This window comes from Spermophilus citellus, assembly GCF_964194105.1.
Source record: "Spermophilus citellus genome assembly, chromosome: 1".
Classification (NCBI taxonomy): domain Eukaryota; kingdom Metazoa; phylum Chordata; class Mammalia; order Rodentia; family Sciuridae; genus Spermophilus; species Spermophilus citellus.
In genome coordinates this window covers 264,847,978-264,872,035 of record NC_138182.1, presented here as the reverse complement: position 1 = coordinate 264,872,035, position 24,058 = coordinate 264,847,978, and the positions used below count along the sequence as shown (strand labels likewise).

Below are 24,058 nucleotides of genomic sequence, written 5' to 3'. Positions count from 1 at the left end.
TGACTTCAGACTAAGGTCTGTCAGCCCAATGATTCCCAGGGTAATATATATGACTGCCTTGTGTAAGTTCTGCACAAATGTCATGTATTCTTTAATAACACTGGAAAAGTTGTATTCATAACCTTGCAGGATATCCTTCAGTAGGGTGTGGGTAAAACAGATTAATTAAATTGATATACACACTTTGTTAGCCCAATGTTGTATAGGTGTTTACTCCTAATAGAATAGTGGTATAATGTAACTCCCACTAGCGTCATTACATACTGATGTACGACTTGCTTTTAGAAACCTTTCAGAATAAGTACATGTTATTCTGAAAGGCTTCATTGTACAGCTTAGTTAAATCTCCCGGCTGGCTGAGTGTGGTGGTGCATGCCTCTAATCCCAGCAGCTCAAGCCATCCTCGGCAACCCTGCCCTCTAAATAAAATATTAAAAAGGGCTTGGGGGCCGGGGCTGTAGCTCAGTGGTAAAGTGCTTGCCTAGCATGTGTGAGGCACTGGATTCAATCCTCAGCACCACATTAAAAAAGTGTCCATCTACAACTAAAAATATTTAAAAAGGTGGTTGGTGGTGCTTGGGATATGGCTCAGTGGTAAAGCCCCCCTGGGCTCAATCCCTGGTACCAAAAAAAGAAAAAAAACACCTCTCGTTAGTTGACATGTGAGTTATGCTTGTATTTCTCTTTATTACAGATAGTGTTGTATGTTTTTGTACGTTTGTCTTGATGTAGGATGGAATTAATAGAAAAGGACTTGATCAAAGAATATTCTTTGAAAATGTAAAAGTTAAGTTTTTTTTTATAAGATTCATATTAACTTCTTTGCTTTTACCAATAATGCTGATCTTGGCTTCCTTGTATCCTAAGCAGATAGAAGATATTATCAACCTAGCCTTTGCCAAGCTAATAGGGGAGAATTAAGTTGTTTTAATTATGGAGGAATTAATTATCATTACTGTCTTTATGGTAATTTGTATTTTCTCTGAAAATACACACACACACACACACACACACACATATATATATATATATATATATATTTTTTTTTTTTTTAAGTTGCTGGACCTTTATTTTATTCTTTTAATTTTATGTGGTGCTGAGAATTGAACTGAGTGCCTCACACATGCTAGGCAGGTGCTCTACCACTGAGCCACAACTCCAGCCCCCACCCGTTCATGTTCTTTATCTGTTTTTTTTTTTTTTTTTTCCCTAATGGGCATTGATGTTATTATGTATTGATTCACCAGGACTTAACCATGTGTTTGTGATGCAGTTGGTTTTCCCAGTCTTTGGAGCTAGCTTATGGTAAGTTTTTACTTTTCTTTCATTAGTATTCAGAAGTATAAGGTACACTTCTCAAGCCGTATGCCTGGTGGTCAGATTTCAGAAAGGTATAAATTTGGAGGAGGTATAACTAAATTAACAAATGAAAACTTTGTAGATACATTTATATGCAAACATTTCATTAAGATTTTGATTAAAATCCAAATGGGAAAACATAAATGTATAGGTTCAATAATTATTTTAACACAGATATGTTTATAGCTATCACTAAGGTCTGAAAATAGAACCTTTCCAGACACCCTGAAGCTTTGTGTCTTCCTCCCAGCTATCTTCTTAACTCATAAGAGTAAACACTTGTCCTGACCCAGTGTGCATCCTTAATAGGTTTATTCTGTTTTATTTCTTTTTTTTCATCTATGCCCTGTTAAGTTTGTTTTAATCTATAGGTTCTTCCCTGCATCTCTCTGGTTTTTCCTTTGCAAAATACTTATTGGTGAAATTGGATCAATTGTTCTGTGGAGTTTTCTTTCTTTTTTTCTTTTTTATTGGTATCTGGGATTGAACCCAGATGCACTTAACCACTGAGACACATTCCCTAACCCCTTTTAGTTTTGTTTTGAGACAGGTCCTAAGTTGCTTAGGACCGGGCTAAATAGTTGTTGAGGCTGACTTTCATCTTGTGATCCTCCTGCCTCAGCCTCCTGAGTTGTTGGGATTATAGACTTACAGATTCCTGTGGAGTTTTCTAAAGTTTAGATTCTACTAGTTGCATCTGTAATTTAATATGTTTCTTTGATTTTATATTTCTCATGAATTGGTGATTGGCTCTGGAGGGTTCATGACATTCAGTTTTCTTTGTGTGGTGTGTACTTCTACCAGGGGACAAATAATGCCTCCTTGTCTCTCATTTGGCAGTACTAGCAGCCTTGCCATTGAATTCTTCGATCTTGTGATTAACTGGGGCTGCAGAGTGGTGCTTTTTAAATTTTGTTATTTCTTCTTTATTCATTAGCTAGAATGTTTCTAAAAAGAAAAACTTTACATTACCTTTGAGTAAAGTTAATACAAGAAAGGTTGGATAAATTCCACAATTTACTTGTCAATTTTCAAAATACACTTGTCTGTCTTCTCCAAAGAATTTATGGAAAGAAACTGTCATCTATATAATTGTCAAATAGTTATATATATATGTGGAATATAATGTTTTGATCTATGGATACATTATAGAAAGATTCAGAGAAGCTAAAAAATTAGCATGTCTGTCACCTCAATAGCTTACCTTTTTTTTGTATGTGGTGAGAATGTTACCATATCAGAAATCTGTTTTTACAGCATTTTTGAAATAGATTACCCCTTTAGTCACCATGCTGTGTGGTGGATCACTGTAAAACTTATTCTTCTAATTGAACTGAAATTTTGTATTCCTTGATCAGCATCTTCTCTTTGATCAGCGTTCACCTCCACACCCAAGTGTCTGGTAATAACCTTTCTACTCTCTTCTGAGATTGACTGTTTAAGAATCTACACATAAATAAGATCATAACAGAATTTTGTCTTTTTGTGCCTGTTTATTTCACAGCATAATGTAACATTTATGTGTATTGATCTACCATGGTTATCTTTATTAATGCTTGGGATTACCTATCTGTGGCCAGTGGACCCCTCTTCAGGGATCCTTAGTCTTTCTGGTACAATCCTAGTCATCTTTAATGACCTGGTACAGTCAGATGTTCTAAATTCGTTTGTATGTTTTCCTCCCCATATCCGTAATCATCACTTTCTTCAAAAAGCTGTGATTTCTTCTGGCATAAATTGGTATTTTAAGACCAGAATGTGGGCTTTCAGAATATTTACTATTATTGCCATGGTTATTGCTTCTAGGCAAAAAAATTGTGTTTTTATAGGATATATATATATATATATATATATATATATATATATAAATAATATTTATAAATTAAAATAAAATACAGAGTTTGAGTTTGGGAAGATGAAAAAGTTTGGGAGCTGATGGTGGTGATGGTTTATAATATCAGTAGCTGAATGTCACTATATACAGTGACACTACAGTATACAGTATATAGTTGTATACTTAAAATGGTAGGACTGTATTTTACTATGATAAAAAAATAAATACAAATACTTTAAGGTTTTCCATCTTAGATCTATAAAGCTGTATCTCTACTTTTCCATATCAGGAATCCTAATTCTCAAGGAATTGGTAATGATCAAATTAAAATACATAATTATTAATTTGCTTTGTATCTTTACACTCATGATATCCTCAAAATAACAGTATTGCCACAATATCAGCAATATATGATTACTGAGAGTTAAAAAAAAATTATATTTACCCCACCACTGCGAAAACAAAACAAAAACACTTTTTTGTTGTTGTTGTTTTTGAGTTGGGTTTTTTTCTTTTTTTTTCTTATCTACACATGACATTACAATGATCTTGGCAACACTTTTTTTTTTTTTTTTTAATATGCTCTCTTCATTCCAACCCTTTTTGTAGTTAATGCTGCATCTGCATTGCAAGAACAAAGTCATTAAGTCTCCTTTGACTGTTCCTTTGATTTTTTTTTTTAAACTCTGCAAGTACACACAATATTTAATGCTTATCACCATTCCTGATGTCACAGTCTATCGAGTCATTTAGGTTGTCTTCAGAAAGGGCTTGTGAGAATAATATTCCCTAAGATTTTGTATGCTGATGGCAAGATTCTTGGATCACATTTTCTTTGAGTATCTTAATCCATTTTGCCCATTGTCTCAGATGTGTAACACCGATAAAAACTTAAATTGAACAGTAAATATTAACCAATTTTAATACATCCATCCTTGAAATATTCACAGAATTAGAAACTTGGGATTAATGGGTTAAGTGTTTTTTTAATATTTATTTTTTAGTTTTAGGTGGATGCTATATTTTATTTTTATGTGGTGCTGAGGATTGAATCCAGTGCCTCACGCATGCTAGGCAAGCACGCTACCACTGAGCCACAACCACAGCCCAAGTGTGCTCTATTTTTGACAAAAAGCATTGCTGTAGAGCTTTGTGAATCATGATTTTGTATCCCTCATGAGTGCTTTCTTGTTTTTGCCTGAATTGCCATGGGATTTTCTTCCCTGGTATTTTTCCAACTTTAAGAGAGGATGTTTTGGTCTTGGTGTGTTCTTTTACTAAAAAGTGTTGATTTTCTTTTTCTATTCTTGATTTCAGTAAAATTAAAGTATTCTGTTTCCTTGTTTGGATTGTCTCTTTGGGGATTCCTGTCATATACTCTATTTCTGTCAGTTTTGCTTGGGTTCTTCTTTCTTACTGATCTTTCAACATTTCCCTCCCGTTATAGTCTCTTAAGGTGTTATTTGTGTTTATCCACCAAGAATAATATTTCTAGTTGATTCTTTTGAAATCATTTAATTTTTTCTTGAATTTTACTACATTTTAAAATTTTTTTATGTTTGTTATTCAGTCATATTTTGTGACTTTTTTCTTCTTCCTTTTTTTTTTTTTTTTTTTTTTTTTTGTTACTGGTGTTGAACCCAAAAGTGCTTTACCACTAAGCTATATCCCCAGATCTTTTCAACATTTTTTGTTTTGAGACAGGGTCTCACTAAGTTGTCAAGTCTGGTTTCAAGCTTGTGATCCTCCTGCCTCAGCGTCCTGAGTCACTGGGCCTATAGGCATGCACCACTGTACCTCTCTCAGATCATTTTCTTGACGTACTTGATGCAGGTTCTTAATAGCTTCCTATGCGTCTCTCTTGTGTGCTTGTTTTGGTACCACACTGGGGAACTGAATTCAGGGCCTCTCTCATACTGGGCAAGTGCTCTACCACCTTGCTACATCCCCAGCTCTGGTGTACTTTTGTGTCTGCAGATAGTGTATTTGCTTCTCATGTTACTTTTTCTTATCATTTTTTATGGGATTTGACCTCGTTTATATTCTGTCTCTGGTTCTTGAATTTCTTTTCCTATTCTTTTAGGAGAGAGATGTGAGAGTAGCTCAACTATTGTCTAGCTCTTATTTGTTTTGGTGGAGTGTTCAGATATATGGCTATTTGATTTCTGCCACTGTTCCCCTTACCTGTTTTCATCTGATTCTTATTCTTGTTCCCTGTTCTTGTCCTTCTGAACTTGGATTCTGTTTCCCGTGGTTTCTCCTCATTATGGAGTCTGAGAGTGCACAGCTTGCATCAGCCCTTTTCCTCCTTCATCCCACCCAGTTCACACACTTGGCTACTATGAAAGGGTGAAAAACTTGCAATTTCAGCTGCAATTTACTGTGGTTTTTCTGTATCAGTTGTGTGCATGCACCTTTTGCATGTTAATATTTCTCTCTCTCTCCCTGCTTTCTATTTTCTATTCTTTTTTTTATGCCCTTTTCTTTACCTGTTATTTATTCATAAGTAAGACCCTTGCTGACTCACATTTGGTAGAATTAGGTTAAGTTCTTTATAAGCCTGCCATTTGGCCCAAGATTGGTCAGTAGCTGGTTCTTCATAGCTCTGTTTGAGTATTTTTCAATAAGTCCCTTAGGCCAAGAGAGGAAAGTTATATCCTTGCTGATATGAATCTTTTTTTTTTTTTTTTTGATACCAAGGATTGAACCCAGGGGTGCTTAACCAACTGAGCCACATCCCCAGGCCTTTTTGTATTTATTTAGAGATAGGGTCTCACTGAATTGCTTAGGGCCTCCCTAAATTGCTGAGGTTGGATTTGAACTCACAATCCTCTTGCCTCAGCCTCCCAAGCCACTGGGATTATAGGTGTGCACCACCACACTCAGCCTGATGTTAATCTTTACTGAGGTTCTCAGCTGTTTCAGGAGTATCAGGAGGAGGGTGTGGGGAGTGGTGGTCACTGTGGCCTTTGTCAGTGAGTGGTGACCTGGGGCAGCTAGTGTCTTACTGAGCCAGTTGAGTCCTGTCATTGCAAGATCCTGACTGAGGGAAGCTTCCCTTAGGTCACAAAGCATGAAGATGACTTGGGTGTAACCCGCTTCTTCAAGGGTTTACCTTCTGTAGACCCCATTCTTCAGGTTAAGTGTTTTGGTGGCATTCCTCAAAACTCTCATACCACTTTTGCTTTCTCTCATTTAGAGAATTGTTTCCCATTCCATTGTTCTTCAGTTTGGTCTTAGGTTTTATTATACAATGAATATCATAGTTTTCCACATTCATAGAATATGTAATGTCAATTTCCATATTAGAACTAGGTTTCCAGTTTCCTTTTTTACATTTATTTATTTATTTTTTTTGTTCTTGGTACTGAGGATTGAACCTAGGGGTGCTTTACCTCTGAGCTACATCCCTAGTCCCCATTTAAAAATTTTTTTAAGACAGGCTCTCCCTAAGTTGCTGGGTTGACCTTGATGATCTTCCTGCCTGAACCTCCTAAATTGCTGGGATTAGGGGTATGCACCATATCTGTAGAGTTTTCCTGTTTGTATTTGTTCATTTCACACATCAGTGGGTTTCAGGGAAGAGAATTATGTAAATAGATATTCTCCTGAGGAAAAATTACCCAAGTAGGGGTGGGCTGAGCCAATATATTTGATATATGAGCCAATATATCAGAGCCTTATATTTGGGATATTTTGGAAATTTAGGCAGACTGTGGTGCATATGTCCAGAGAGATTCTGGGATATTAAGTAGGCCAAATTAAGACAAAATGGCACTCATGGTAGGTTTCTAGGTGACAGTTAAGGACTGGGGATAAGGATACCAGCTGGGAGATAGTAGGCCAGCAGAAAGAGACCCACAACCATGGAGCTCTACCAGTAGAAGGAGCTGAGTGAAAACCCGGAACCCTAGAGTTCCTGTAGTCCCATGCTGGGTCCCATTCTTAAATTTCTATGAGATTCCATCTTGCATTCTTCCTTGAGCTACTCTAGGTTGGTGTCTACATCTTAAAACCAAAAAACGCCTAAATAAAATAGATGCTTTTTATTTCACTCTGAAATAGGATCCCAGATGATCCATGTGTGAGGGGGAAGGTCAGTAAGTAGGCTTTCTGAGAAAAATAAAGAACACAGTCATTGTGAAAAATGAGAGAAAAAACTGACAAGGAAACAGTTGCTGAGCAGCATCAAGGGCCCAGTTGAAGTTGGAAATTATGAATTTATTGTGGCAACTTTTGGTGTGTGACAGTCAGGAAGATCCAGGACTTCTGGAAAGACTGGTTAGTGGCACACAGGATCTAAAGTCTGTGGGCTGTCCTTTGCCATGGGGTCTGGTCTGAAAAGAGAAGGAAGTAAAGAAAGGATAGGATTCTGATGGGGAGAAAACAGACAGTTGTCAGAGGAGTAAAGGCCTTGTTGTAATTGAAGCCAGGAGGTGACCAGAGCCAGGAGGTTGGGGTAATGTTTAAGATTTTAAAGGCAGAGTGGTTTTAGATTCTGTCAAAGCTCTGATTGTAACCATGAAAAATAATGGCTAACTTCAGTTATCTTGCCTTTGTACCTCTCACCTATTTAGGTTATAGCAGACATTGTTTATCTTGATATTACTCTGTAAATATAGAACAGCTGGGGAAAAAAAGGCCAAGTAGTAAGCAGAGTGTTTATTTTTTTAAAATTACTTAAAAAAGTTGTTTACAGAGATGTGGATTTACATAACTTGGCAAGAACATTTAAAAATGTACAGGCTATTTCATATTATTGCACTTACTCTTTAATATATAAGGCATTTTATTTTACATAAATAAAGGATAATGTATAATATACAACAAGTGTGGTGCCAATAATTGTCAAACCATACAATTCAATGAGATGCATGTGGGAGGGTGGAAATGAAACCCAACCTCCTCAGCTTTCACGGTATATTCTTGCAACTACGATTTACATGTTATGACACATTTACCCTCATAGCTTACTGTGAATGACTGACCAGTTTAAAAAAAACGAGTTTTAGTAGGACAATACTATAGTGTTCACTTCAGGAAGCGTGGGAGCTTATTAGACTAATTAGAAACACTAGTCATGCCTTAAACACTGAAGACAAATAAATAGCTTTCTATCTCTCAGGATCAAAATTCAGCTTTTGCTTCTTCCCTTAAATTCCTACTGTTGGTCAGGGAATCCTTCTGGCATGATGGAATAGAAATAGCTGATGACTTGGTATGAGAAGCCAGAGGTCCACCCTTGTAATACCATTGCTCTAGAAAGTTCTGTCTGTTCACATAGAAGTGTGCATTTCTTTACTATTAGAGTTTTATGATGGATTCTACATTTCTTAAAGGCAAAGCTGTAAAAATAGAGGCAAAAAATGGTTTTCAGTATTGACTTCAAGTAGTCTCTTAATTTTTAGGCAAGAAGTAGAAACCATGAAATTGACCCCAGAGACTTCAAAAATAATCTAGCATGCACCTTGCACTGACTTCCTATAATATCCTACCTGTAACTGTAATGAAAATTAGAATCTAAGCTTAATCAATCAGGTTTTTCTAGCTAACTGCTGCACTATATTTTCCTTTGCATAACCTGTTGAAAAATGAGAAATCTGGGCTCAGACAAGCCAGGTATTTTACTCCCATCTGAGGGACCTCACTGGGCCAACTTCACAGATCTTTAGCAGAATTGGTCCTCAGAAAAATGATGTATATAGATGACAGCTCAAGTATCTCCATGATCTGGGACTTATAGCCCTTTACCTGGCTGTAGGTTATTTTTTAAAATCACAACATAAAATCTTAGAATCATGCATGCAGGTATGACAAACACAATCTCCACCCGTATTTCCAGGATTCAATGGGCTGGCTTCTTACCACCGAGGATTTAAGTTGTAAATACTACATACTCCTTCACCTTGACAGTGACTCACCCTGTTTTTCCATTTTCTTCCTCGTTCTTACATTTTGGTAAACAAAGCTGATGAGGCTTTGGAATTTAGGAAAATACGGTATAGTGCAAGGGGAGAAAAGCCAACTTTGTCACAGGGAAATGGCACATGGGATAAGAATGGGTACTTTGAAGAAGCTTATGGCAGCTGGGGGGTGTTCACAAGCAGCATGAGTCACATTCTTCTGGAGGAAAATACTTTTAGCAAAAGGAAGAATTTGCAAAACAGGAATACACAACAGCAACAACTTCAATCATTATAGAGTTTTGTTATACCAGGTCAAGAAAAGAGATCCATTAACTAGAAACGTCACATTTCTTAAGTGTGCTGGGAAAGCAGAGAAAAACCAACCCAAAGTTTTTCTCAAAAGGGTTAATATATGCTGCTCAATTTGGATTTGTAAATAGAATACCTTTGCTTATAAATCTAAGGACACTAAAAAGATACTTCTAAAAATTTAGTTGAAATGAGTGGTTGGAGTGCATGAAATATAGAAGTGGAAACCCATGGCTGATAGTTTTGTCTGCTTTGTGTTGTCCAGTCTTGAATTTAAGCACTTATCCAAGACAGGTTTGAAAACCAGATGCAAGGTGCTTTCAGATCTGCAACTCCCTGCTCCTGTAGGCAGTGAAGCTCACGGCTGTTTAGTGCAGTTTTTGGAACTGTTATACTGTAAAGCAGCCTTTGACTTAACCTTGGAGAACTAGAAGGTGATCATTACTTCGTAGTCAGTGACCCATTGAATTGAACTCTGCACCCATATATTGTACATTACACTAGTTAAAAAATATTTCTTTATTTTGCCTTTTCATTATTTAGATAATTCCTGAGCTCAGCCTAATGATTAGGTCATAATTTCATTTTTTTTTTCTCTAAGCCTTATTTTCTTTTCAGGATAACATATATAGACTTACAGCTCTTCCTTCCATTGACTGTGCCTAAAAGCATGTCCCTTACTTAAAAAATTATATAAAACTAGTCTTTTTAGCTGTGACATTTGTGTTACCCATCTGGTCTCTGCACCAGGACTGTATGTTGGGAGAGGTGGCAGGAGGGAAGTGAAGGTGTATCTAGGTGTTTCAGATGAAGAAGAGCATGTCACCTCTTGTGTCCTCAATGCAAACATAAAAGGAGGGCATAGGCACTGGAACCAAACGACCCCTGCAGGCTTCCAGAGTTCAACTTCATTGCTGCTGCAACACAACAGGTCAGGCTTCGTGGAAAAGCAAAAAAATTGGAGATTTTTATAGTCTCGTCTATACTATTTGTCGTTTCAAGAACCTGTCATTTAAAGAAGTCATTCTGATTTGCTAAAATGAGGAAAGAACTGAGAAAACAAGAGTCATGTTGAAATTCATGAATTCCGATGCTTTCTAATTACTAACTGCACTGGTCCTTCTGGAACAGACTTCATAATATTCCAGGCATCAAAGTGCATGAGCCCAACCAGGGGCTTCCCATTAATAGCGAGAATTTCATCTCCAGCTTCTATTGTTCCAGCTTGTTCTGCTGCACCACCTGTCAAAACAAATGCAGAATGAGGGTTTGGAAATTTCATAGCTTTCCAAAATTTCTAAAATTTAAATGAGGAGAAGCTCTAAATGATGTATGCCTATATTCTTAAAATAGGGAACTATTTCTTAGGATACAAAATACAAATAACAATAAAAATCAGTTGGATTACATTAAAAAAAATCAATTTTCTCATCCCCCCCCACCAAAATACAAGACAAAAATAAGCGACTGACAAGAGGGTGAGAATTTAAATGTATTCAACAAAGGGTTAGTATCCATTACTAGATGAAGAACTACAAACCAATAAAACAATACAAAATGAAAAAAAGTTAGGTAAAGGAAATCAGTAGTTAAATAGCCAGTGAATTCAGGGAAATAGGCTCAACTTCCAATTGTTAACAGATATTGGCTGAAACATTCAAATTCTGAGAAGCAGGAATCATCTGCTCACCAGTGACTGGAAGCTACTTAATTGATTCTCTGCAAACAAATATTTCTTCATTACAGCTTTTTGTAGGTTATAGCAAATTCATGAGCTTTGAAAAAAAGATTAAGGTTTCTCCACCTACTTTCTTGCACGTATACATCGAAAACAAACATCACATTGAAGAAGAAATGCACATTGGCTATAGAATCATTTTATCATGACAAAATGACATCAAAAAATTCCAAAGTATGAAAGTAAAAATTCATTTTTTTAGAAATCTTAATTAGATCTCAAAAGACTGAGTATATATTTCATTGTGATGATCTGAAAGTCATTAAATATTTATACATAAAGGTTTTTTATTTTATTTTATTTTATTTTTTTTTACCAAATTTGATAAAAATACAGCCTGGAAGAAAGTAAGTCCAAATCTAGTCCACCCAAGGACAGAAACATTTTCTATGGGAATGATAGAGGCAGATATCATAGAAGAGTCTAGGCCTCACATCAGCCCCATAGTGGAACAAAGAGAAGGAGCTGGTTACAGGCACTGCTTTTTTATAAATTCCTGGAGGAACCAGAGCACTGTTGTTTGGCATAACCAGTTATAGTTGTGTTAGTACATCCAATATTTCTGTTCTAGAATATTAACTGAAGGCCTCAAGAAGGTTATATGAAAACAAGTAATTTGGAGTCTTCACCTGGGTCTAAACAACGTGGAGTGTTCCAAACAACCAAAGCAGAAGCCTATGTTAGTGGGATGCACACCTACGGGGCACACCTACATGGACTACAGCTGCATTGTGGTCTCCAGTCTGTGTCTATGGGCAAGTTACAAATTCCTCTAAACCAGTTTCTTATCTGCAAAATATGGTTACAGTAATATCTGCCCTGTTATCTTACTAGGTTGGTGAAAGGATTGAATAAGATGAACTACATGAAAATCCTTCAGGAAACATTCCATGCTGTGCAAACCAAAGGTGATACCAGCTTTTGGACTTTAAAGGAGTGAGAAATAATCTTCTCTTTGGTTTATACCTCTGCTATTTTAAGGTTGATATTTCATGAGGCCAAACAAATCCTGATTGAGCAGGATAGGTCTCTCTCCTCATTTACTGAGTTTTAAAAAACATCCTTTGGGAATCTGGCTTTTATGCTGTTTCCCCAAATCATCTTCCATAGGTTTTCTTTGACACTTTCTTAGGTTCTTGCTGCTGTTATTATGAATTGGTATTAAACGGAGCAGAATCTGCATTTGGCTTTTTTTTTTTTTTACCCAGTTTATGCTGTTTTTGAGCTGGTCTTGGTTAGTGTACAAAGATCTAATGTATTTCTTAAGTTGCCATATTGCTTTCCTTTTTTTTATGAATTTATGTTGTCCTTCGTTCTGTTACAGAATGGTAAGCTGTTTCATGGCTTCATATTAGTAAGTCCTACCACATTCCCCCCTGAGAGATGATCCAATAAGTGGTTCCACTGGAAGGAACGAGGGCTTTCTTTTCTCTGCATTCTTGACAACATACGAGATTTGTTATTTTTGGCCAACCTGACATTAAAAACGATTCCTGACAGTTGTCATAATTTTCATCCCACAATTAATTTAAGTTTGCCCTTCTCCTGTGTTTCTTGGCCATTTAGTTTTTTAACATTTGTTAATTTTCTATGCTTCCTTGTAACCTGAATTTTTAATTTTTATTGTGCCTGGGATTGAACTCTGTGTCTCTGGTATGCTTGGCAAGCATTGTACCACTGAGGTACATCCCTGTAAAATTTTTTTCTTTTAATTTTGAGACAGGGTCCTGCTCAGCTGCCCAGACTGGCCTCGGATTTGCAGCTCTCCTGCCTCATCCTCTCAGCAGCTGGGAATATAGGCATGTGCCCCTGGACCCAGTCTAGTTGTGTTTTTTTCCCCCTTCTTTTTCTTTCCCTTCTCTTTCTCCTTTTCTTTTTTGCAGTTACTGAACCCAGGGCGTTGTACAGACTAGATAAGCACTCTCGTGCTGAGCTATTCCTCTAGTCCTTTTAAAGAAGTTTTATTTTGAAACAGGAAAGTTGCCAAGCTAGCTGGAACTGGAGATCCTGATGCCTTAGCCCCTCAAGTCGCTGGGATTCAGGTGTGCACCACTGCACTAGATGGTTTGTATTTTTCTTGAATTGAAGTTTTTTATTCTAGACAGTAACCTTTTTTTTGATTAAATACAATAGATGTTCTTCTAGTCAGTCACTTGTATTTTTATATCTGCTCAGACTTTTTTCCCCCCCATGTATTAAACCTTCTGCTGTCAAAAGTGTCACATAATGACATTTTGGTCAGTGACTTGCTGCATATACAATGGTGGTACCATAATATTACATCACCTAGAGTGGCGTGGCTGTCTTAGTGTAAGTTCACTGTGGTGTTCCTGTGGCAACTAAGTTGACTGGTAGTGCATCTTTCAGAATCTATCCCTGTTGTTAAGTGACATATGATTGGTTTTTAAGATGGTTTTCTGTTATGTTGAATAAATCTTCCCGTGTGAATTAAAAATAATGGTTATTGCTAATGTATGAGAAGTTCTGTTGATCTCTGTATATTGATTGTGAACTCCTCAGTTTGGTGAACTATTCACATTGGCCTGACATTAGATTATCTTAGGAGGTTGTTCTTCTCCCCTTCTCCCAATTAGGAAGTATGAACAGTTTTCCAATTATATTCCTATACTTCCAGTTTTCATTTATTTTGTTTTTGGATTATGTATTGCTGAGTTATTTGGTAAAATGATGAAAGGAGAAACATTTCAGAAGCCCAGACCCAGAATTGTACCAGTGACGATGTTCTAACTTTTTCTTGGGTGGCTGCTGCTGCATATAAGGAGTTAAAAAAATTGTTTATTAATTTGGTCATGGATACAATTTCTGACCTTTAAGGGAGATACAATATTTAGTTATTTAAAAATTTTTTTGCGGGGGGTAATAGATTAGGTCTACACAAAAAATCAGTACAGGTTAAATTTCCCTTAACTGAAGTGCTTGGGACCAGAAGTATTTTAGATTTTGGAGTTTTTGGATTTTGGAGTTTTTTGGATTTTGGAATATGTGGATAGACTTTACCAACTGAGCATCTCTAATATGAAAATTGAAAATGCTGCAAATTCTAAAACTGAGCACAGGCTCCCCAGTCAGATTGGGTGCTAAGCTAGCTGCAGCTCTGGGGTTAGGGTACATTGGCCTTGGACACCTTTTTAAGCTATGTCTTTTTTTTTTTTTTTTTTGGTATCAGGGATTGAATCCAGGGGTGCTTAACCACTGGGCCACATCCCCAGCCCTTTTTAATATTTTATTTAGATATAGGGTCTCGTTTAGGGCCTTGCTAAGTTGCTGAGGCTGACCTTGAACTCACAATCCTTTTGCCTTAGGCTCCTGAGCTGCAGGGATTACAGGAGTGGACACCACCCTGCCTGCTGTGTGCTTCTTAGCCTATGGAGGCTGTCCTGTGACTGGCCCTGGAGGCAGCGACTCCAGCTCCTTTCATGAGTTCCATTCAGCTGTTCCTCTGGAGTGATGGCTTAGTGGGTAGATGGACAGCAGTTGCCCTCCATCTTCTGTAGGTGTTACTCTGTTAACTTTTGGCATTCATGCTGGGGAACTGATCTGTTGGCTGTTTAGATTTCCACATTGTTCTTTACATGATTTGGGTTTTTATATATGCAGCCTGTTTTGCCCTTGATGATGTATCTCCCCCCACCCCACCCCGCGCCCCAGTTTGAGGACTCCTATTTTTAGTTTTGGAAAAGTCTTAGTTACAGTTTCTCCTCATATTTCTTCTCATCTGTCTTTTCCTTCTGAAACACCTTACCCCTTTTACCCTTTTGTAGTTTAAATTGTTTCTTCTATCACTATTCTTACAAATTCTGTCCTTACATGAATTCAGTCTATTTTTTTATTAATTAAAAATACATTTGACTTTATTTTCATTAAAGGTGTATGTGGGCGTTTTGTTTTGTTTAACATCTCTACTCCTTTTGAATACGCTCTTGATGCTTGGATATTATTCCTGCTTTTATTTTTTATTTTATTTTATTTTTCCTGCCTTTATTTTTTAATGGGCTTTCCTACTCATGGGACTCCCGGCAATGGATCTCCACGTCCTGTGTGCTCTGAGAGCTGTCCCTTGCCAGTGCTGTTATAGTTAAGTTGCTTCATGCTTGCCTTAGCTCAGCTCTCTGTCTACTGTTCTGGCAACTAGATGAGTAACGAATGCGGTTTCTCTACCTTGGTACTGTTAAGTTCAGACACCACGTAGCAGAGGCCCGACTCCTGATACGTGCCTGTCTTCTGCCTGCTGGTAGGGCCAAGGGCAGACAGCCTGTGTTGGCCACCACCCAGAGCTAGAGCTGAGCTGTTGTCACCCCAGCTGACTGGTGGAGAACAGATCAGCCCTTTCCTTCACAAGATGCCTGGTTCCAGTTGTCCACAAATTCAGGAGATGCTCAGCCCCCACTCCTGGGTGGACACTGGAGCCCCAGCTTCCACTGCCTGTTTCCCATCTCCTCCTTCCTCTGGGCCACAGGGTAGCAGCCCTGCTTACCTGTCACTATGGATTTCACTTCAACTTTTGATCCATAGAGGTTCCCCCCCCCCCCCCCCCCGCCCATCCTTCAGCTAAGTTAGCAGAAGAGATAATTTAGTGTTCATGTGTTACTCTTGGCCACAATGGAGAACAGAACTAGTTCAGAATGTCATAAGGTCAGGGCAAATGACCAACAGAGAAGGTTATTGTGTGCACAGGCGCTCTCAGAGGTAGTCTTGGCAACTCGATGGCAGTGAAGGTCTAGATCCACTCAAAGAACTTCTAGACAGCAGCATGCCGTCAACGGCTTGGGCCAGCCTCCCTAGCCCCCAGAGGCCCTTATTTTGGTTCTTGTGGCCTCTGGGTTAAACAGGTCAGCAGTTCACAAGCATTTCACCCTGTGCATTTGCTTCTTCCTCCATGTGGCTCTCAAGGTTTCCTAGAAGATGGGGTAAGGCTGAGAGCGCTGGAGATTGTTTTTTTAAAGCATAGCTTTATATTGAAGAATTTTTTTTTTTTTTTTTTTTTTTTACTATTAGTACTGTGTGTCAGGAGTGGAGAAAGGCTTCAAAATTACTATATAATTATAGAAATACACCAAAGGTCAGTAACTAGTGACTAGCGGTTATTAACATAATAAAAAAAATCCTTAGCTAAGAACTGATGTTACTATTTATTAACTTACTTATTTTGTTAACATTCTCTTAACTTTAATTTTTTAAAAATATTTTTTAGATGTTGATGAACCTTTATTTTATTCATTTACTTATATGTGGTGCTGAGAATCGAACCCAGTGCCTCACACATTCTAGGCAAGCACTCTGAGCCATAACCCCAGCCCACTTTAATGGGTTTCTACTCTATACCAACAATGTCAATACATAATTATATTATAATTATATCATTAATATAGTTATTCAGTTTAGGAATCTGAAGAGATTTTTGAAAGCTGCTCAAGATCATAAAATGAATTATCCAAGTTCACAAAGAAACCTCATTTTTACTGATCATTTCAATAAGATCTACCTCCTATTTTCATATATATATATAAATCTTGTCAATGAACATTCATTTTTATATATTTGTATGTGGTGCAGAGGACTGAACCCTAACCCTCAAACATGCTAGGCAAACGTTCTACCACTGAGCCACAACCCCAGTCCCCATCTTGCAGTCTAGTATTTTCAGTTAGAGAGATCTTGGCTGGTGTTAAGTACTCCTGACTGGTGAGTCTGATGGCGTTACTTAGCTTGTTAGTCACCTGACAGGCTGTTACATGGATACAGCATGAGTTTTAATATATGTAAAAAACTACATGGCTGACCCAGAATAATCCCTACATGTCAAAAGCATTAAAAACATTTTAGAATTTTAAAAATGAGTGTGAAGCCAGACCCAGTGGTGCATGCCTGAGTTAGGAGGCTGCGGCAAGAGGATCTGAAGTTCGAGGCCAGCCTCAGCAACTTAGTGAGACCCTGTCTCAAAGTGAAAAATAAAAAGGGCTGGGGATATAGCTCAGTGGTAAAGTCTCTCTGGGTTCCATCCCCAATACCAAAATAAAATAAAATAAAATAAAGTAAAATAAAATAAAATAAAAATAACAAAATCAAATCAAGTTTGATTTCCAATGGAAGGCACTGATTTTTTCATGGAGACGTGGAAATGGTAGGAGGAGGCTGGCTGAGCTTCCCCGGACATTACCTTTGTACACCCTTTTAATTACCAGGGGCCCATCTCCAGACATGGATGATTTTCCTCCATCCAGACTCAGTCCCAGCCCAGCTGAGGTCTTTAGCACTTCAACACACAGAGCACCAGGAGCAACTCCGCTTCTCCCTGCAGCAATGATATTTATCAGGATAAAAATGACAGGGTTGCTCATTGTGCCACATGCCCAATGACCCACCCCCAAATGCATTACTCCCACTGTAGTCTCCTGCCACCCTCAAGTCCTGTAACTTTCAGCAAAACCTTTGGGCTCCAGCATTCAGGCTGGTCTCCAGCATGTGGCTGCCCGCCTGGCTACGTTCCTGCTGTGCTTGCGTATTCTGCTCTCCTGTGTATTTTCCGCAAGTGTGGAGAAGGCTTTTACACCCAAGCAGAAATCCCCAGAAAATACTGCTCTTGCCAAGCCCAGGGCTTGATGGTACGCATCTTAGTGAGGATGGAAATAACACTTAGGGAATCAAATTGGATTTCCTGCTAACCCTGAATTCTGTGCCGCAGAGTGTCACCATCTGGTACTAACAGCAGCAGCACCAAAATGCCTGGCCTCACATGAGGGCTGTCATAATTGACTCAGAAGCTCCCCGGGACTGAGCAGGGCTTCCTTCCTTGCATCATGCTCCTATGAGGGGAAATCCTGCCTCCAGGCACGGCTGCCTTCACTGGCATCTGGCTCCACTGTGGAGAGAAGCGTTTCCATGGTTACACCTCCTCCATTGCAAGGAACTGGCGCCCACTCTGCTAGTTTGGAGAGGCCAGGCTGAGGTCTGAGTAGGAATTGTAAACTCGCCTTTTAATGATTCTTCTGTGCTACTTTTAATGATTCTTCTGTGCTGTTCCCGCCAAGGATATTAGAGTTGAGTGGAAAGGTGCACTTAGTTGCTCGGGAGGCAGGGGAAGGACCACAAAGGAATTAAAGGGCACACTTAAGCACATTTGTTAGGGCGGAGGCGGAGCTAGCTAGCATCATCACCTTTGAACATAAACCACTATTGCGGCTTAAAGCCAAAGCACATGGTCTGAAGGACATTTACTAATAGGGGGAGTGGCACAATTTTTCAATGGGTGACTTTACTTCCTGTTAAACAGAAAAACAACCCATCCAGGGGCGCTCTGCCTCCCAGAATCACTTGGAACATTAAAGAGGTGCTGATGCCAGGTCCCCGCTCCTTAGCATTCTGATTTCATTGAGGAATTTTCTGGACAAAGCTTTCCAGGTATCTCCAATGTGCAACTTATCATATCAGGCCTAAATCAGATGCTGTCAGTGTTTGCCAAAAAATAACTGCATAGAACCAGGGGGCCCCAGGGCAGGGAAACCCCAAATAATAGCAATGAGCTTCAGCCCTCAAGGTGCTGACAGCTGGATAATGCTTCTGGGTCTGGTTCAAGTTCAGTGGTCTGGAGGTGCTACAGAAATACTTCAGGATTATAAGTGATAATAAGATGGTCTTCTCTTGAGTTGTAAATCTCAAAAACTCTGGAAGCTATTACGATTAAGTGCCAAATGTTTCCTTTGATAGGTTGAATCCCCAGGAGCCCACTGAAAATACTCGAACCACTGGAGAGTGCTGGGGAAAAGGTGAGCATCAGTTGATGAGGAAGGTGTTTCCGTGTGTTGGGAAAGGTGTCAGCTCTCTAGGAGTGGAAAGCAGAAGAGCCAAGGACACGGGAGCCACTGTGTCGGAATCTCGACAGGTAGAGTTTCTCATTTGTTCAATGGAATCAAATCCATTTTCAGCAAAATCTTTACAGATTGCTCAGGCCACAGTGAAGCCAAGTTTAGCAGAGACATTCAGCTGCCCTTGATCATCAGGGGGAGATGCTGAAAAGAAAGCAAAAGGCCCCTCCCAGAAGGCAGTGGCCTAACTGAACTCCAATAGATCTTGTTTGCCTTCTGGACTAGAGAGAGGTCATTCCCAAATGCAGAGGCGGAGGACACTGGGTGCAGTGCTTCTCTGGAGGCTGAAATCGGCCTGTGGTCAGAAACAAATGTACTTGGTGTTGAGGCAGTACCTCGCAGAGGGGCACAGAGAATCCCTTGTAGCAAACTCTTCTCAGCAGATGAAGGCTGCAGTCTGTTTTCAAACACAAAAACATGTTTGCTCTTTCATTTCCTTATGTTCTTACAAAACGGGAAAAAAATCTCAACCTTGATGTTTCCCAGGGACAAATCTCATTCTTGAATTTCTCCTTCAATACGGATTTTCCCTGTCACAAGAATTCCTTGATTTTACTTACCAGCCACTTAAGTTCTAACAAAGAGATGTAAATATGATGGTGTCTCCTTAGGATGTTGAGAGAAGCTGCCAAGTAATTTTCAGCAGTGTGGCTTTCACTACTGAGTTTTAAACAAAATTGTTTGTAATACTTCTTTTGCAGGAAGCATCCCCAAACACTATATTTCACTACATTCACTTTTTCTGATGCAGGAACTGGCCATTATTTTTTTAATGTCTAACCAGAATGCTGGTCATTGAACTGATATCTTACCAGTTCCAGGCTCCAGAGACATGGTCTTTCTGGAAAGCGAACCCTTTCCATTGGCCATGGGAGGCTCCTGCCTGGAGGAGGATCTGGGCTGTTCATTCCCTTTCTTGATGACCATGAGGACATGTCTGTGCAGCTGTGCCTGATGCAGAACCTTCAAGACGTCTCCGTGGGCTAAGCCAGCCAACGAGGTGCCATTGATGGAGAGAAGGAAATCCCCTCGGTTCACAGTCCCTTCCTGAGAAGCCGCCCCCTGAGAAAACACCCTGTGGACCTGGAAAGGCGAAAGGAAAGGGGAACAAAAGCTAGAATCCATTTATACCTCCAGGGAAGGCAAGACAGCAACTGCTACTCTGTAGTGAAGACCAGTTCCTCATGACAAGTTTTCTTATTCATGACAAATATTTAAGTTGATCAAAATCATTCAGTGCGGGACGTGGAATTACAAATGTCAATACCAGCACATATTTTTTACTCAACTTCTTGTTAGTGTCTAATGTGTGTGGCATCCGTGAGGTAACAGGAATACAAGGACAAATGAGACCAATGAAAGTGGCCTTCATGATCTCGAGGCCTCTGAGTGACAATATCTTACCTTATTATTCTTTGGAAAGAAGTAATTTTATAAGTGAATTTAAGTTAGGTCAGTTGATCCTCAAGTTTTTCTAGTGCTTAAATAAGATATTTAGGCAAGTTTTAAGGATATAGATAATTGTGCTTATATGTATTGACATGTGGTCTCTACATGTCAGTCTTATGTCAGTCTTCTTTGTCAATGAAAATACTGTGAACTACTTCCTCCATGTTTCCATTTCTGTGTAAGTAGTAGCTAACCCAACTCAGTAGCCTTTGAATGTTAGAATCTGTATCCTGTTCAATCTGTATCCTAATGGCACTGTCACTTACCATGATTGATTTTGGCTCCACATCTGTCCCTCCTGCCACACTGAATCCCAAACCTGAGCCTTCTTTTTTATTCAAGACTATGAAGCAAATATCTTCTTTATTCTAGTTAAGAGAAACAGGAAAACAATTTACTGTATATTCCCAGTGCCAAGAATGAGAAGCTCCAACTTAAATCCTCCTGTAGGTGCCCATCCCGGGCCTCAGTGATTCCCCAGCTCACACAGACATGTCCGAGAAGTCCCCAGCTCAACCTGCACCCCTCTAGGTAGTGCTTAAGTGGAAAGTTCTGAGGGTCTATGCTGTAGCTGTGGAACTCCCGGGAAGGTGAACATGAACGAGGATGTGGGCAGGGGCCGTTAAGCATTCCCACGTTTTCAAGCCATTTGAGGCACCAGATTGTATCTTCCTAAATCTGATGATAGCACAGACTTTCACCTTGAAGGGAATTCCTTATTCTAGAATTCTTTACATCTACATTTAGCAAGGCAAATTTCAACAGCCGCAAAAAAGATTAAGTGACAGAGGCCTTGTGTTTTATATGCTCACTTCTGGCACGTTCAGTTACTGGATTTCAGGTGCAAATTAACTAGCAGTCCAAAAATACTCAGAATATAAAAAATAAAGTATGTTTCTGGGGGTGGTGGTGGACACCTATAATCACAGTGACTTGGAAGGCTGAGGCAGAAAGGTCCCTAATTTCTGGCCACTGCAACTCAGTCAGACCTTGTCTCAAAACAAACCCTGTAGTTCAGTGGTAGAGCACCTCTGGGTTCAATCCCTGGGAAGGAAAGAAGAAAATACCTAAAAACTATGTTAAAACTAATACTCAACTGATATTGAGACTAAAGCATTCTTAGTAGTGTTGTAGGACTAAGTACCAGAAGACTGTCCCAGTCTTGCGCATCCAAAGATATTTTTGGAATAAAAGATTTTAAAATAAATAAACTGGCTGGGCTAATTATTATGAACTTATTTCCTTCACCCACACGTGACATGTGATTCAGCAACATTTTAAAGCTCTGCATTGTTCTTTTTTCTTATGAAGTGATTGATAATCCATCACTTCAAGGTGTTCTCAAATATAGCACTAGAACAAGAGTCTAAAAATAACCCTTAAAGATGGATTTGATGAAAGAAAACAGCTGAGACAGAAGACCAACTCTATAACAGCAAGGGAGAGAACCTGGTAGAAGAAAGTGTTTGGTCCTATTAGGAAGTCTCAAGGGCTAATTTCCAAGCATTTTATCTCTCTCCTAAGAAGGTGATTTGGACCAAGGCACATGTGCTGATACCAGAATGTCCTTCAGCCATACCTGTGCCCAAGCACACATCAGTAGACAGAAGGATATCTACTGGGCTTCTAAACAAAAATGGAAACACGTGGGCAGTAAATGATTTTTGTGTGTAGCTTCTGGAAGGTAAAGAAATATGAATATGGAATATGAATATTTCCCAGGTATTTAACCACAAAGCGACAGAACATTTGAAGATAGAGCTCCTATAATGCAGTACTTGTTGTCACCAATATTTTAATTCATTCAAATTGTTTTTTTCCAGGGTGTGTGAGGATACCAGTGTGCTAGAAGCTGGCTAACTGGCCAAATTTTGCTTGAGAAGCTCAGCACAGCACCCCGGAAGCTAGATGAACCATGAAGTGCTCTTCAAGGCTTGGGTGTGCTGAAGTCAGAAGACCAGGGATGGTTGTGAGATGACCTGTCATCACAGCACCACCAAAGGCTGTGAAGTAGTTTTGTACAGTTCCATTTTTAGCACCCGCAAACCATACTCACTGGAAAAAAAGCAAGGCAGAAAACTGCTAGTGTGAAGATGGCAGAATGAGGCGGTCTCTGCTCACCCCTCCTCTCTGAAATCAGCTTGGGAACACAATAAGAAAACAAGGGGGAAGGAGGGGGGGGAGAGTGAGAGAGAGAGCGAGAGAGAGCGAGACAGAGAGAACGCACGAGAGAGCTGTATTCTGATGAAAGTAGGCTTGATCTTCAACACCAAGCCACACTGGGGATGTATATCAAACCAGAGGGAGGGAGGCCTCAGACGATGGCTGCAAGGGCAGCACTGGGCATCCTGTCCACAGAAAAAGTCACCACTGTATTTCTGGTTCCTGAAATGGGCACCTGGTGTATGAGGCTGGCTGAGACTGTTTTTCTCTTTCTCCACATTATCTAACACTGTAAATAAAATGTTCGGAGCAGAGGGTCCTGGCTGAGTGTGACCCCACCCTTCCCACCTTGATAGAGATCTGAGACTGTTCCTGCGTGAGATGCTTGCTTACTGTAGTGACAAGTCCAAGAAGGCAGCGAGAGTTGGACTACTTCCTTTCAATGAAAGTGAAAACTGCTTGGTGCCCAGGTGTTTCCTAACTGCACACACCCAAACCAGTGGGCTGAGACTCTGAAGGGAGGTGAAACTAAAAGGGTATCATCTCCCCTCTTCCCCCTGCCAGCTTATTAGCTGCCAGAGCTGGCTAGGTGGGGTGGCATATGCCTGGAACCCTAGCCACTTAGGAAGCTGAGGCAGGAGGATTGCTAGTTCAAGGCCAGTCTGGGTAACTTACCGAGACACTATCTCAAAAACTAAAAAGGGCTGGGGTGTGGTTCAGTGGTAGAACACCCTTGGGTTCAATCCCCAGTATGGCCAAAAAAAAAAAAAAAAGGCAAGACTGTTACTTAGATAATAAACCTCAAATAGCATCCTTTGAGTAATATTTTAATTTCTAGAACAGTGTTTGTGGATGAAGTTAGTAAGCCAAATACATTACCAGGAAAGAAAAATTTGTTCATATTTGCATTTTCCTAATATTCAACTCTTAGGTTTCAAATTTCAATGAACAGTCCTGAGAAGCTTTTATTCTTCAGAGTAGCATTCTATATGTGAAGCCATCTTCTCTTTTGTTATTGTTACATCCGATTCATTTAAAGACTTTATTTGTAATTAGCTCCTTTGTCTTTTACAGGGGTTCCCTCAAACTCCTAGGCCTCAGGATACAAGGAGGGCTGTGTTGGTGTAACTGTTTCTTTTACCTGCAGGTGGCGCCCTTCACTAGTTTATGTGTACAGTGAAGTGGCTGGAGGGACTTTTGGTCATTGGAAGCATTTCATAGTCCTGCTTAGAAGACCCTCTGCAGACAAACTCCAAAGCTGGGGATGGGAAAGGTGGTAACTTGCTACCAGGGAATTAAAATAGCAGTGACACCAATATGGCATGTGAACTTTCCATGAAGGTCTAGCTTCTGAAGCCAGCTGGCAGCAAACAAGGCAAGAGTCCGACTGAGCTGTAGAATTCCCAGCCCAGCCAGG

General features: G+C 39.5%; 1 protein-coding gene and 1 long non-coding RNA gene across 13 annotated transcripts in view; one reads left to right on the top strand and one right to left on the bottom strand.

Annotated features, from left to right (window-relative positions):
* The first annotated feature begins 1,245 nt into the window (after positions 1 to 1,245).
* On the top strand, positions 1,246 to 23,972 carry LOC308652945. Of its 2 annotated transcripts, none has more exons than XR_014022943.1 (3): positions 1,246 to 1,305; positions 18,872 to 19,046; positions 22,302 to 23,972. It is a non-coding gene; the product is annotated as an uncharacterized lncRNA (long non-coding RNA). The 2 variants fall into 2 exon arrangements; XR_014022944.1 differs by lacking the exon at positions 1,246 to 1,305 and adding an exon at positions 10,669 to 12,054.
* The window catches only part of PDZD2 (PDZ domain containing 2), a 354,642-nt gene continuing 340,539 nt past the window's right edge, over positions 9,956 to 24,058 (bottom strand). For all 11 annotated transcript variants that reach the window (XM_081301021.1, XM_081301023.1, XM_081301022.1 and 8 more), the window contains 4 exons: positions 20,745 to 20,846; positions 19,842 to 20,112; positions 17,325 to 17,459; positions 9,956 to 10,650 (listed from right to left, as the gene is read on the bottom strand). In XM_081301021.1, coding sequence (XP_081157147.1) covers positions 10,487 to 10,650; positions 17,325 to 17,459; positions 19,842 to 20,112; positions 20,745 to 20,846 — 672 coding nt within the window. In that variant the 3' untranslated portion in view covers positions 9,956 to 10,486. The remainder of the gene's footprint in view (positions 10,651 to 17,324; positions 17,460 to 19,841; positions 20,113 to 20,744; positions 20,847 to 24,058) is intronic.